This window comes from Narcine bancroftii, chromosome 2 (assembly GCF_036971445.1).
Source record: "Narcine bancroftii isolate sNarBan1 chromosome 2, sNarBan1.hap1, whole genome shotgun sequence".
NCBI lineage: Eukaryota > Metazoa > Chordata > Chondrichthyes > Torpediniformes > Narcinidae > Narcine > Narcine bancroftii.
In genome coordinates this window covers 179,725,697-179,738,717 of record NC_091470.1, presented here as the reverse complement: position 1 = coordinate 179,738,717, position 13,021 = coordinate 179,725,697, and the positions used below count along the sequence as shown (strand labels likewise).

Sequence of the window (13,021 nt, the reverse complement as noted above, 5' to 3'; positions counted from 1 at the left end):
TTCAAAACCTTGACTCCCCACCAATCACCCCACCCCCCCACCCAACAGACCCAGTGTCCAATCAGTTTATCCATTTTGCCCCAGGCTCCAGCAGTTCCTTTGAAATACCCTCTCCCAGCCTGTGAAAACCCTGGGAAACATTGACTGTCTCCAATCCTGTGTGACAGGACAGTCATTGCAGACTCTTTTCTGGACCCTTACCCAGAGGTGTTGGGGAGAACTCGGAGCAACGCACTGCCCTCCCTTCTACTCCCTGTCCCAGCATCTCGTAGGCCATGTGACATCGTGGAATGTTGTAACTGGAATCTTATCTCCACCCCCCCACACCCCCAGTGGACTTGACCAGCTGGAGAGAGAAGATGGAGCGGGACACGGCGAACATGCACCGGGAGGAGCTGACTGACGACGAGGAAGAGCCCGTGGTCGTCGAACACACAGACTGACGTTGCCATGGAGATGTGTGCCGCCCCAGACGAGCTGTACAAGGACGGCATCCTCACCGTGGGAGTGTGTGGGTGAGTCGGGCTGTCCTGGATCCTGGGTAGGCACTTTCGGAGTCAGCCTGGTGTCCACCACAGCACCCAGGTCTCCAAGACACGGTGGTAGCAAAGTAGCTAATCCAAGCTGTGTCAGTCTGCACCCTGTGGCATGTTTACTGCTTCTGCTCAAAGCCTCCACTCTCATTTTTCATTCTCCCAGATCCTCCCACGTCCCTGCTTTTTCTGTCAATCTCTACCACCCCCCCCCCCCCCCACTCACATGCTCCCTCCCTGTGCCAGACATCTAAACGGTCTCAAGGAGGAGCAGAAATACCCCCCCCCCCCCCCACACACATTGATGTCTTGCTGAGTGAAGAAACTTCCTGCCACATCCCCAGGACATGCCAATCTATACCCAGCCGGCCAGTCCCCTCTGGACCATGGGCATCTCACGGCCTGACCTCTCTCCCCTCAATTTCCCACAGGGTTCCCGAATGTGGGCAAGTCCTCGCTCATCAACGGGCTGGTGGGGAAGAAGGTAGTGAGTGTCTCCCGCACCCCAGGCCACACCAAGTACTTCCAGACTTACTTCCTGACACCACCGTCAAACTCTGCGACTGCCCTGGCCTGATCTTCCCATCGCTCGTCGACCGTCAGCAGCAGGTCAGTGTCTGCGGGGTGTGGGGAGGGAGATGAGGGGCTGAGTTGATGTCGGATTCTCCTTGGTGAATTAAATTCAGTCTGGTTGTAGAAGTGTGATACGTATCTTGTTCCGCAGGGTCGCTGCGTGTGTTGGTAGATAAATAGGTCGGTTGGAAATGCAAATCAGATCAGACCCTATTTACTGTCATGTAATTACAAAAGAAATGTAACACTATGTATAACCCTCACCTCCTGGTTTGGAAGTGGAACGGGTCCCCTGTTCATCCAGAGCTGCTCCCACCTCTCACCTTTTCTCCCGTGTAGATCTTGGCGGGGATTTACCCGATCGCCCAGATCCAGGAGCCCTACACGTCTGTCGGATTCCTGGCCTCCAGGATCCCTGTGGCCAGGCTGCTGAAACTCCAGCACCCTGTCGTGGGCGAGGGGGACCCTGGCCCGGAGCAGGACAAGACCAAGTTCACCGCCTGGGACATCTGTGAAGGTGGGGGTGGGGAGGGGCAGGGATGGGGGAATTGGTCCCCAGAGCAGGGCAGGGCCAAATTCGCTACCTAGGACATCTATGAAGAGGGGTTTGGGTAGGGGGATGGGATGGAGAAAATGGGGGACCCAGCCCTAGAGCTGGGTGAGGTCATTCACGTCCTGGGACACCCGTGAAGGTGGGGGAATGGAGGGTGTGAGGAGTAGCTTCAGGAGGAGAGGTTTGAAGGTGTCTCTGGAGGGCAAGGATGGGGTTTGAGGAGAGTGGCTCTGTGGAGGAGGGGATTGGCTCGGTGAGGCAATGGCCCTGATGTGGGGGACATGGAACGATCTGGGATGTGTTGGGGGGGGTGGGGTTGGGGAATGGCACTGGGGAGAGGGAGCGGCTCTGGGGTTTATGTGGTTGGGGGGGGGTAAATAGCTCCATGTGGAGAGGACTCATGCCCCTCTCCCCTCTCCAGCCTGGCGGAGAAGAGGTCATACAAGACCGCCAAAGCGGCTCGAAATGACGTGTACCGTGCAGCCAACAGCATCCTGCGCCTGACCTTGGATGGCCGCCTGTGTCTCTGCATGCGGCCCCCCGGCTACACGGCACAGAAAGGTGAGTGCTCTGTCCCACGCCCAGCAGGACCCCGGGCTCGGGCAGCATCCGGGGAGGGAGAGGGATGGTCGGCATTAGAAACCAAGACTCAGGGTCAAGAGAAGGGACAACCAGGTGTGAGGTAGGGGCTGGCAACTGATGAGTGGGGTGCGGGGGATGGGTAGGGAAGGATGTAAGAACCAGGGATCCACAAAGAGGGGAAGATCCTGCTGTGACTGCAGAAATTGAAGATTCCTCTATTGTCACATAAATAGCACAGAACATGTTACACGAAAATGCCATCTTCCTGCCGTAAGGCAGATAAAACTCGGCATTAGTGTGGCCCGGTGTCCCTTACAGAGAGAAAGAAAAGCAAAAGAGCGTCCCTTCAGAGTCCCCGAGTGTCCGTGGATTTACCCCCAGCACTCTCGCAGCCTCTGCGGCTGCACAGACCCTTGTTCGATCCATGGGCCTCCCAAGCTGCAGATCCACCCTCCGACACAATCAGGAAGCCTCCAGCACCTGAGGCCCATCAGGACCCTTCTTTCCCTCAGCGCCCTCTCAAATCCCGGCTCTGATACTTGTACCCATGGGCCCGCACAGGGTCCCCCGACCGCAAGTTGCCTGCGGGGGTCCCTTGGCCGCCATGAAATGTGGAAAGACAATGTTCCAGGGTGAATGCAAAAGCCTTGGACCATGCCCCTGCACAATCTGATTATGGAGGAGATGGGTGGGCTCCATCAACCACAGTTTGGGGGTGGGGGGGAGCGGGAGGAATGCTTGCGGGAGAACGTTCCAGATGTCCTGCATAGGGAGCTGAAAGAAACAGGGTGTCCTAACAGAGACTCGACCAGGAGGAAGTTTTTGGCAAGAAGTGTTGCCCTTTGAGAGGGCCAGCCGAGGTAGGACATAACACAGCAAACGTTAGGGCCCTGAGGAGTGCAGTAGAACAGAGGGATCTGGGAAAAACAGACACATAATTCCCTGAAAATGCAAAGAGAGCTTTTGGTGCATTGGCCTTCATAAATCAAAGTATTGAGTACAGGAGTTGGGATGTTCTGGTAAAGTTGCACAAGACATTGGTGAGGCCAAATTTGGGTAGAGTGTGCAGTTTTGGTCACTGACTACAGGAAGGATATCAAGATAGAAAGAGTGTAGAAAATATTTACTAGGCTGTTGCCTGGACTTCAAGAATTGAATTACAGGGAAAGGTTAAACAGGTTCGAACTTTATTCCCTGGAACTAGAAGAATGAGGGGAGATTTGATCAAGGTATTTAAAATTATGAGCTAAATGCAACCTTTGGTGGTGGGACAAGAACCTGAGGACGTGGATTAAGGGTGAAAGGGAAAAGTTTAAAGGGAACATTGAAGAAATTTGTTCCTGCAGAGGGGCTGTTAAATGAGCTGCCAGCTGAGGTGGTGAACGCGGGCTCAATTGTGAAGTTTCGGAAATATTTGGGGATAGGTGCATGGATGGGAAGGCGATGGGCTGGGTGCAGATCAGTGGGCAAGGCAGGATAATAATTTGGCACAGATTAGAGGGGCCTGTTCTGTTCTGTGGAACACTTTGTAACTGGATTGTTGTGATTAAGGAACATGGGATTGAGGGGAAACTTCCATAAAGGTTCTTTGATTGTTGAGCTGTGGCACTTGTAGCTTAGCAAGAGGTAGTAAAGAGGCGACGGCTGAATGGCTGCACAAATTTTAAGCACCAGTAATGTGGTTGTGCAGAGGGGGGAGAATCTGGATGAGGCAACTGTGAGGTTTGACCTCCACCTCTTTTTCCCCCACCACCTCACCCCAGCTGACTGGCTCCACCACAGCGAGACACTGGCGATCGCGGCCCTGCAAGAAGCCCACCGGCAGCAGAGCAAGCAGAGCTCGGAGGACGAGGACGAGATTTCCAGCTCAGACCAGGAGGATGAGGAGAAGGACCACGACGCGGACGAGGAAGAGGAAGAGGAGGAGGAGGAGGAGGCGTGGGACGAGGATGAGCTGGTGCCCTCCGGCAGAGCACAGAGGGGAGCTGTACTCAGCAAGAACAAGTTTGCCCTGCTGGGAGAGGATGAGTGTTGATGATCTGGCTCTCTGAGAGGGCCGCGCTGGGATTGTGGGACCAGGGACCCCTTTGGGAACAAAACAGAAACGATCGATGCATGTGCATCTTCCAAACAGGAGCAACGCCCTTGCTCTACATCACTCCATTCCAGAGTGATTAAGGAAGCCCATTCCTGCCCTTACCACAGATGTATTGCTATGTATGTTACAATAAAGCTTTATTTACCTTAAACACTGCAGTGAGTGGCCGTAACTTCACATTGTATAACCTCTGCAAGGGGCACCGAGATGGTGAGAGAGAGCCGCGTTAAATGGGACATCAGTTGGAGGCTACGTAGAGGGTGAAGAGATTTGCCTGGATTAGGAAAGGCCTTATGAGGTCAAGGTGAACAGAGCTGGAATTTCTCCCTTTGGCGTGCAGAAGGATGAGAGGTCCACCAGATTTTGAGAGGCAGCACCCTTTTTCCCAGGGCAGGACATTTATATCAAGTGAAGGGAGGGGAGATGTCAGGTAAGTTGTGGGTACCTGGAATGCCTCGCCAAGGTAGTTGTGGAGGCTGGAACACTAGGGGCATTTCAGATTCTTCAGCACATGAATGAAAGAAAGGTAGAGGGTTATGGGGTAGGGAGGGGTTAGACATTTTTTATATGAATATGTAGGTTGGCACAGCATCAAGGGTGAATGGCCTGGAATGTTCTATGTCACTGGGTTACCGTGTGGGGGAGCCGGGTTAACCAGTACGGGGGTCACTGGGTTACTGTGGGGGAACCGGGATTAACTGGTACGGGGAGGTCACTGGGTTACTGAGTGGGGAGCTGGTTAACCAGTATGGGGGTCTCTGGGTTACCATGTGGGGATCTGGATGAACATCACCGCTCTAAGATACAGTCGTATCAACAGGTCTAGAACATCAAATCAAGATGGGGGTGTTCTAAACATCACATATGACCTTTTGCCTTCTGAAAATGATGTTAGAATTGATCTTTAGAAGGGATCTGATGGGGTGGGCGTAGATAGTCTGTCCTGAACTGTGGGGAAGGTATCAGCAAATTGGATCAACTCATTTAAGACAGACTAGCATTTTTTCCCCCTCTTGGAGGGTCATGAAACCTTTGATTTCTCTCTAACAGACAGAGGTGTTGTATGTTTTCAGGGTGGGGAGAGCGAGATTGAAGAAGGATGGACGGGTTTCGCGGAGCAGGGCAACCCACTCTTCCCCTGACAGACTCCCTGGTGTTTAAGTTCAAGTTTATTATCATCTGATTGTACACATACAACCCAACAAAACAGCATTTCTCCAGACTAAGGTGCACGCACAAAAACACAGTACATGAAGATCACTTCATCAAAATAAATATACAGGAAAACCCCTGGTATCCAGCATCTATGGGAATGGTAGATGCCGGATAAGTTGAACTTTCTGGTTGCTTGAGGTGCGCCAATTTTAAACCTGTATTTTTTACCTATTCCTGCGACTCTGCTGGTTGCTGAATTTCAGATACCAGGAGCTTTCATGTAATTAAATACGTGGGATGATTTTCACAGTTGCAAGATTCTGTAGTCTCTCAGCCTGCGGGAAGAGGCCATTCCCCCAGTGTGAAACATGAAAACCCGCAGACACTGATTGTGGCAGCAACACAGAAATGCCGGAGGAACTCAGCCAGTCTCGTGGCATCCATAGGAGGTAAAGATAGATTACCGATGTTTCGGGCCTGGGCCCGTTCTGTGGGTCCAAGTAAAAAGCAGGCAGTCCCCTGAATTAAAAGGCAGGGTGATGGGAAGAAAGGAGGAATACAGACCAACAGACAAAAGGTGACCATTGCAGCACAGAAACCGACCCTTCTAGTCTGTGCCTTGTCCTACTGACCCACACTCAGTCTATACATGTCCCATCTATAACACCTGTCCACATTCTTCTTGTGTTAGAATTGATAGGGAGAGGGGTGTTGTTTTTAGTTCTGGAAGAAGGGGAGAGACAGCTGGATGAAAGATGGGGGGGCTAACTCCTTCCTCCCCCAATCGATTGTCACCTTCCCCTTCTCATGTCCTCTAACGATATCAAAATGAACACCTTTTGGCCTGTAATCCTCCCCTGGCGTTCTTCCCTATTCACCAGTGTTCTAATGCACGATGATGTCTGGGTCTTTTTTCTTGTACTGGGATGGCCAAACCACGTCTCGCGAGCCACATGCTGCTCTTCGACACATAGCGTGCGGCCTGCGGAGACGCGTTGGCTGAAGCGGGAATTGCACAAGCAATTGAAAATGTTTGGTATGTTTACTATGTAACAGTCCGTGCTGGGTAAAAGGCGACCCCCCCCCCCCTTTATTTTTGCCCATCCCACCTCCCGACGCCCCGACCGTGGACTCTCGCCTAGGGCCTCAGCCGCCCGCCCGAGCTCCCGACGCTCTGTACGCGGACTTGCTGTCCAGCTGAGCTCCCAATGATGCAATGATCACCCCCTTTGGTCCACAAAATTAGACTCTTGCCTGATTATTGAAATGTGACACAAATTAGCAATTTAAAAATTACATACATGAATAAATATTATTGAGTACACATATTTCTTAATATTTACAGGTGCTCCTCAACTTGCAACTGGGTTGCATTCCAGAAAACCCATCGTAATTCGAGAAAATTGTAAGTCGATAAAGAATACCACACCTATTTTTTAATAATTAAATTTTGAACACATTTACTCCACAATGAGGGGGGAAAAAATCCCATTAACGTATGCAGCTGAAAGCACACTGGGCTTGAACAATCCAGAGTCATTGCTTTCCTCTTTCTCACGTGGACGCTTAGTAAACCTGATGGGTTGTTTACAGTGCACTCGTTCATGTGATCGCTACCGAGTGGTTGAGCCAGCAACACGTGAGCGTGTGCTGCACGATATTCTTGCGCGACGCTGCCATCATGAGAGAGGCATATTACAAGTGTGGGAAAAGATCGGAACTTGAAATTGACAATGCAGATTCGGACCATTATAAGTAGGGGAGCACTTGTATATAACATTTTAGTCAAAATGTTTTCATGTGAGAGGGAGGAAGACGTGTATGCGATTATTTTTTTTTCTCAAGTCTTGCGGCTCTCAAAAACCTGATGTTTATCATCTGTGGCTCTTGCGTTAAGCAAGTTTGGCCACCCCTGGCTTGTACCTCAAGGAAGGCCTCAGGCCTGAAACCTTGGTGATGTATCTTTACCTCCTGTGGATGCCGCGAGACCGGCAAAGCTCTTATCCAGCCTGAATTTGATGCCCCTGCACCTCTTTCCCCATGGTAGTGGGTCAAAGACACCGCGAGTTGAGGATAGAATGATGCACTCCACTCAACTCCGGAAAGAATTGCAACCAGCACTTGGCACGCTGGAAAAGGAGCGAGGCACAGCACGTGGGCAACACCAGAAGGGGATGATGCTGTGAGACTGGTGCATTTAATTTGCAAGAGGAGCATGGGCTGTGCAAGTCCCACCCTTTCAAATCTCGCATCCCAGCTGCTGAAATCGGCTCGGCAAAAGTGCATCATGTTTTCGATGTCAAATTTACCGACTCTGGTTCCACCCCAATTCAGAAGAGGGCATCTGTGGGAGATTCCACCAGCACAAAAGCCCCGGGGGGGAGAAACACGAAAGTCTGCAGACACCGTTGTTGAAGTGAAAACACGACGCTGGGGAAACTCGGCAGGTCAAACAGTGTCCTTTATACGGCAAGGATAAAGACGCAGAACCGACATTTTGGGCTTGAGCCCTTCATTAAACTAAGGGCAGGTGCTTGAACAAAATGGACAGGGGTGAGGGGTAGGATATAGGATCCCACCAAGTAAATCAGAGGAACACTTGATTTTTCTGTCTGGGCGCATTAACAGCAACTTCTCCAGTTTCCACCAGCCTCCTTTCCGTTCTCCCTCCCTTCTTTTTCCACCCTCTCCATTCACAGAGGTGTCCCTTCCCCACCCCCCTCACATTTGCTGGTATGCCCTTATCCACCTGTTACCCCCCTCCCCCATTTCGTCTGGACGCCTGCCAACATCTTGCTCATCCCTTTATGAAAGCCTCAAGCCTGAAATGTTGGTGACGTTACCTTTGCCTTTGTTGCACAAACTGTTTGACCTGCTCAGTTTCTCCAGGGTCATGTGTTTACTTTTTACAAAACCCAGGACCTCTCGTAATTGACTCCAAACAGAAGTTGCGGAGTTTGTAATTGGGGTGAAGTTTTTGAATGTGGGGTGGGTCTCTGAAACCACTGCTGCCCGAGTATTTTTCTCATTTAACTTGCCGCACGGTTAGCACAATCTGGTTACAGTGCTGGTAATTGGGACCAGGGTTCAAATCCTGGCAAGGAGCTTGCACATTCTCCCCGTGTCTGCATGGGTTTCCCCCCCACTGTTTAAAAGCGTTCTGGGGGGTCTAGGCAAATTGGACGGCACATGATCTTGGACAGAAAGGGCCTGTATGTCTAAATTTAAATAAATGTCTAAATTTAAAAAATTTTGGAGATGCCACCTCATTACAGGAAAGATGTGGAGAGAGCCACAAGCAAAACTCTTAAATTGGTAGGATAGTTAAGAAGGCCTATGGGACACTGGGCTTCATTAGTCGGGGGATTGAGTTCAGGAGCCGAGAGGTCATATTGCAACTCTACAAATCTCTGGTGAGGCCCCACTCAGAGGATTGTGTCCAGTTTTGGTCACCTCATTACCATAGAACAGTTTACAGCGCGGAAACAGGCCATGTCGGCCCTTCGAGTCCGTGCCAGTTCACTTGAACAACTCCACTAGCTCCTGCTCTCCACCCATAACCCTCCAACTCCTTCATATCCATGTACACATCCAACCTTCTCTTAAATAACAGAAAGGACCCTGCCGCCACTATCTCTGGAAGATCATTCCATTCTGCCACCACTCTGCGTGAAGAAGCATCCTCTAACATTTCTCCTAAAGTTTTTCCCCCTTACCCTTAACATACCCCGTTGTTCCAACCTCCCCTGCCCTCAGGGGAAAGAGGCTACTCACGTCTCGTCTATCTATTCCCTACATAATTTTAAGTACCTCTATCAAATCGCCTCGCAACCGTCTACGTTCCAATGACTAAAGTCCCAGTTTCCTTAATCTTTCTCCATACTCTAGACGTTGTAAGCCAGGCAACATCCTGGTAAACCTTCTCTGCACCCTCTCCACCTTATCTATATCCTTCCTATAATTTGGAGACCAGAACAGAGCATAGTACTCCAAAACCGGCCTCACCAATGCCTTAAAAAGCCGCAGCATCACCTCCCAGCTCCTATACTCTACGCTATGATTTATGAAGGCCAGCATACCCTATGCCTTCTTCACCACCCTGTCGACATGGGAATCCACCTTCAAGGATGTGGCAGCTGTGGAGAGGAGGCAGAGGAGATTCACCAGGATGTTGCCTGGATTGGAGAACATGAGGTGAGGTTCAGCAGAGCTGGAACTTTCTGAAGCAAAGGAGGATGAGAGATGAGTTAATAGAGATTCTGAGAGGCGTAGAAAAGGTGGGTGGCCAGCGCCCGTTTCCCAGGGCGGGAACATCAAGGAGGAAAGTTTAGGGGAGATGTCAAGGGTTTTTTTTAAAGTTGTGGGTGCCTGGAATGCGTTGCCAGGGGTGATGGTGGAATAGGAGCATTTAAAAGACTCGAGCACATGGATGGAAGAAAAATAGAAGGTTGCGAGGTAGGAAGGGTTGGGTTTTTTTTATATATGGGTTGGCGCAACATTGAGGGCCGAAGGGCCTCTGGTGTAGTGCTCTATGTTGGTCCATGGGAGAGTGGGCAAACTCCACGCATTGGCGCTAGAGGTGGGGATTGAGGTCAGGTGTCCAATCTACCCACCACCCCACTTCCTAGAACAGGCCTTGAGCTGCTGTTTCAGAAGCGAGGGCACAGTTTCACAGAAACATTTCCACACCCAGACAGCTATCGCCTGTAATTCAGGCTGAGATCACAGAGCCATTCTACGTTATTAACCCTGCGAAGTGATGAAGGCTAATGCTTTTATTAGAAACTTGCAGCTGTGGGGTACAGAGAAAGTCGATTCTAAGGTTAGCGGGGGTAGAATAACCTCAAACAGAAAATGGTGACAGGGCAGAGATCAGGACAACGGCCAGAGTCTGCTCTTGATCCAGGGCCGCAACAGGACGTACCATCTGCCTCCGAGAGGACGTGGCTGGGCTGAGAAACCTCTTTCCGGCCGCTACGTCCAATGTGTCCTGCAATTGGCATTTCCAACTCGGGCAGTTCCTATCCCAACTTGTCCGCTCGGGGAGGCAGGGCTGGTCTCAGGCTGGATCATTGCTTACCTTTCTGAGGAGGAGTCCGAATCCCTTTGGCCCTTCCAGTCGGTGCTCAGAAGGGCCAGTGCATGTCCATCTCCTTCCCACCCCCCACCCCACCACAGGTGCTGGGAAATAGCCCGCACTTTGCGTTTTAAAAAAAAAGTCCAGCACAGTAACGGGCCTTTTCGGCCCACAAGCCCCGTGTGGCCCAATTATACCCAATTGATCTCAACCCATGGGACATATTCAAAAGATGGGAGAGAACCAAAGCACCGGGGAAACCCACACAGGGCGAACGTGCAAACTCCTTATGGGCAGCGGTAGATTTGAGTCCCGGTTGCTGTAACAGCATTGCACTAACCACGGCGCCCAGCGTATCATCCCCTGCTTGTCAAGATCAAGGTCTGATTGGGAAAAGGACTGCAGAACGTTCAACTAAATCTCGACCTGCAACACAGTAACTCCAACATCGGGAAAGATTCCCCGACTCGAAGTGATTTAATGTGGACCTCTGTGAGATCCTCAGTACAAGTTGATGGTTGCAGTAGTGGACAGAAGGTATTCTGCCTGAACGTCAGTGACTGGTGGTGCTCTGCAGGGATCTGTTCTGGGACCCCCTGCTCTTTGTGATTTTTGTAAATGAGCTGGACAAAGGAGTGGAGGGCTGGGTCAGTAAGTCTGCGACGAGGATTTGTGGATAGTGTTGAAGGTTGCTGTAGGTTACCACAGGATATGGACAGGATGCAGGTGGAGTTTGATCCGGATCAGTGTGAGGTGGTGCATTTTGGTCGGTCAACCCAGAAGGCCGAGCACAGGGTTACGGTCAGTTAGTTAACAGCGTGGAAGGACCAAGAGACCTTGGGGGTCCAAATTCGTACATCTCTGGAGACCACCCCACAGGTTCAGAAGGCCTATTGGGACGCTGAGCTTCATTAACCTGGGGATGGAGTTCAGGGGTCGACTGGTCATGTTGGAGCTCTATAACCATGGAACATTACAGCACTGAAAACAGGCCATTTGGCCCTTTTAGTCTGTGCCGAAAACATCATACCACCAGTCCCTCTGACCTAAAGGACCATAGGTTCCTCATTGTGTTCAGTTCTGGTCGCCTCATTATAGGAAGGATGGAGAGGGGGCAGCGGAGAGTGACCATACCTGGAATGGAAAATGTGTCCTCCAAGGCAAAGTTAGCAGAACTAGGGCTTTTCTCTTTGGAGTGAAGAAGGATGAATGGCTTAATAGAGGTCTACAAGATTTTGAGAGGCGTGGATAAGGTGGACGGCCAGTGCCTGTTTCCCAGGGCAGGAATCAGCAAACACCAGGGGAGATGTCGGATAAGTGTTTTTTTTTTTACACAGAGTTGTGGGGGCCTGGAATGTCTTGGCAGGGGTGGTGGTGGAGGCTGGAACATTAGGGGCGTTTAAGAGACTTGTAGACAGACATGGATGAAAGAAAAATAGAGGGTTAAGGGGTAGGGAGGGTTCATGGGTTGGCAGGACATTGTGGGCCAAAGGGCCTGAAGCTGGCTGTAATGTTCTAATGATTCATCAAGGGCCACAATGTTCCCCCTCTGGTCTTTCCCTGGCTGAAGATATCCCTCTGCATCTCTGTTCTAAGCGGACGCCCTTCAATCCTGAAGTTGTGCCTTCTCGTCCTAGACCAATGGTTCTCAACCTTTTTCTCCCTCATTTGTATCCCAACTGAAGTTATCCCTTACTAACCTCTCACCATTTATGGCTTAGGTGGTATGTGAACTGGGGGGGGGGGGAAAAATTGAGAATCACTGTTCTGGACTCTCCCACTGTGGGAAACAACCTTTCTACATCTACTCTGTCCACGCCTTTCAACATTCAGAATGTTTCAATGAGATCCCCCCTCATTCTCCTAAATTCCAACGAGTACCGGCCAAGAGCTGCCAAACACTCCTTGTACAATGACCCTTTCATTCCTGGATCGAGCTCTCCTCAGAGAGCACCCTGAACTAGTTTTGGGGCTCTGTCCTCTGTGGGGGGGTGGGTGATGGTGAAGGTGTGATTGGGATTTGCTTTAGTGCCAGGCTTCCTTCACGGGCATGGGGGGGTGACCCCGTACCCTCACTGGGGCCGACCGCACTTGAGGCCTATGCACTTATTTGTACAGGAGATGCACCCTGCTCCCCTCGCAGTTCGCCCTGGCCAGTTTGTCACCCTGCTGGGATGACACCAGGCACTTCACCATAGGCTGATAGAGGGCAGGAACAGGCGCTGAGGAGTTGTTGTAGTGATTGTCCGCCGAGTTCTGCTCTCTCACGTTGGAGATGCGTCTCCGGGACCTCAGCTGCTGCCGCAGTTCCGAGATCCGCTCTTCCTTCTGCCGGGGGGGGGGGGGGGGAAGAGAGAAGATGATGAGAACCAGGAACCATCAGACAAACCCTCCCCTCGAATCCCGTCCATCAACACTTCCCATCAACTCGCTGAACCCCAGCCTCCCTC

General features: G+C 51.1%; 2 protein-coding genes across 2 annotated transcripts in view; one reads left to right on the top strand and one right to left on the bottom strand.

Annotated features, from left to right (window-relative positions):
* Positions 1-320: 320 nt before the first annotated feature.
* Positions 321-4,490, top strand: gnl1 (guanine nucleotide binding protein-like 1; the record flags this gene model as incomplete). Its single annotated transcript, XM_069915586.1, is given in 8 exon segments — positions 321-434; positions 436-511; positions 965-1,078; positions 1,081-1,142; positions 1,446-1,623; positions 2,081-2,083; positions 2,086-2,220; positions 4,005-4,490. Coding segments are annotated over 8 exon segments (954 nt in total), but the record flags the coding sequence as incomplete, so codon positions are not given.
* Positions 4,491-5,495: 1,005 nt separating this feature from the next.
* Positions 5,496-13,021, bottom strand: part of gabbr1b (gamma-aminobutyric acid (GABA) B receptor, 1b) — a 75,783-nt gene continuing 68,257 nt past the window's right edge. Inside the window, exon 39 of the mRNA XM_069915585.1 lies at positions 5,496-12,899. Coding sequence (XP_069771686.1) covers positions 12,678-12,899 — 222 coding nt within the window. The 3' untranslated portion in view covers positions 5,496-12,677. The remainder of the gene's footprint in view (positions 12,900-13,021) is intronic.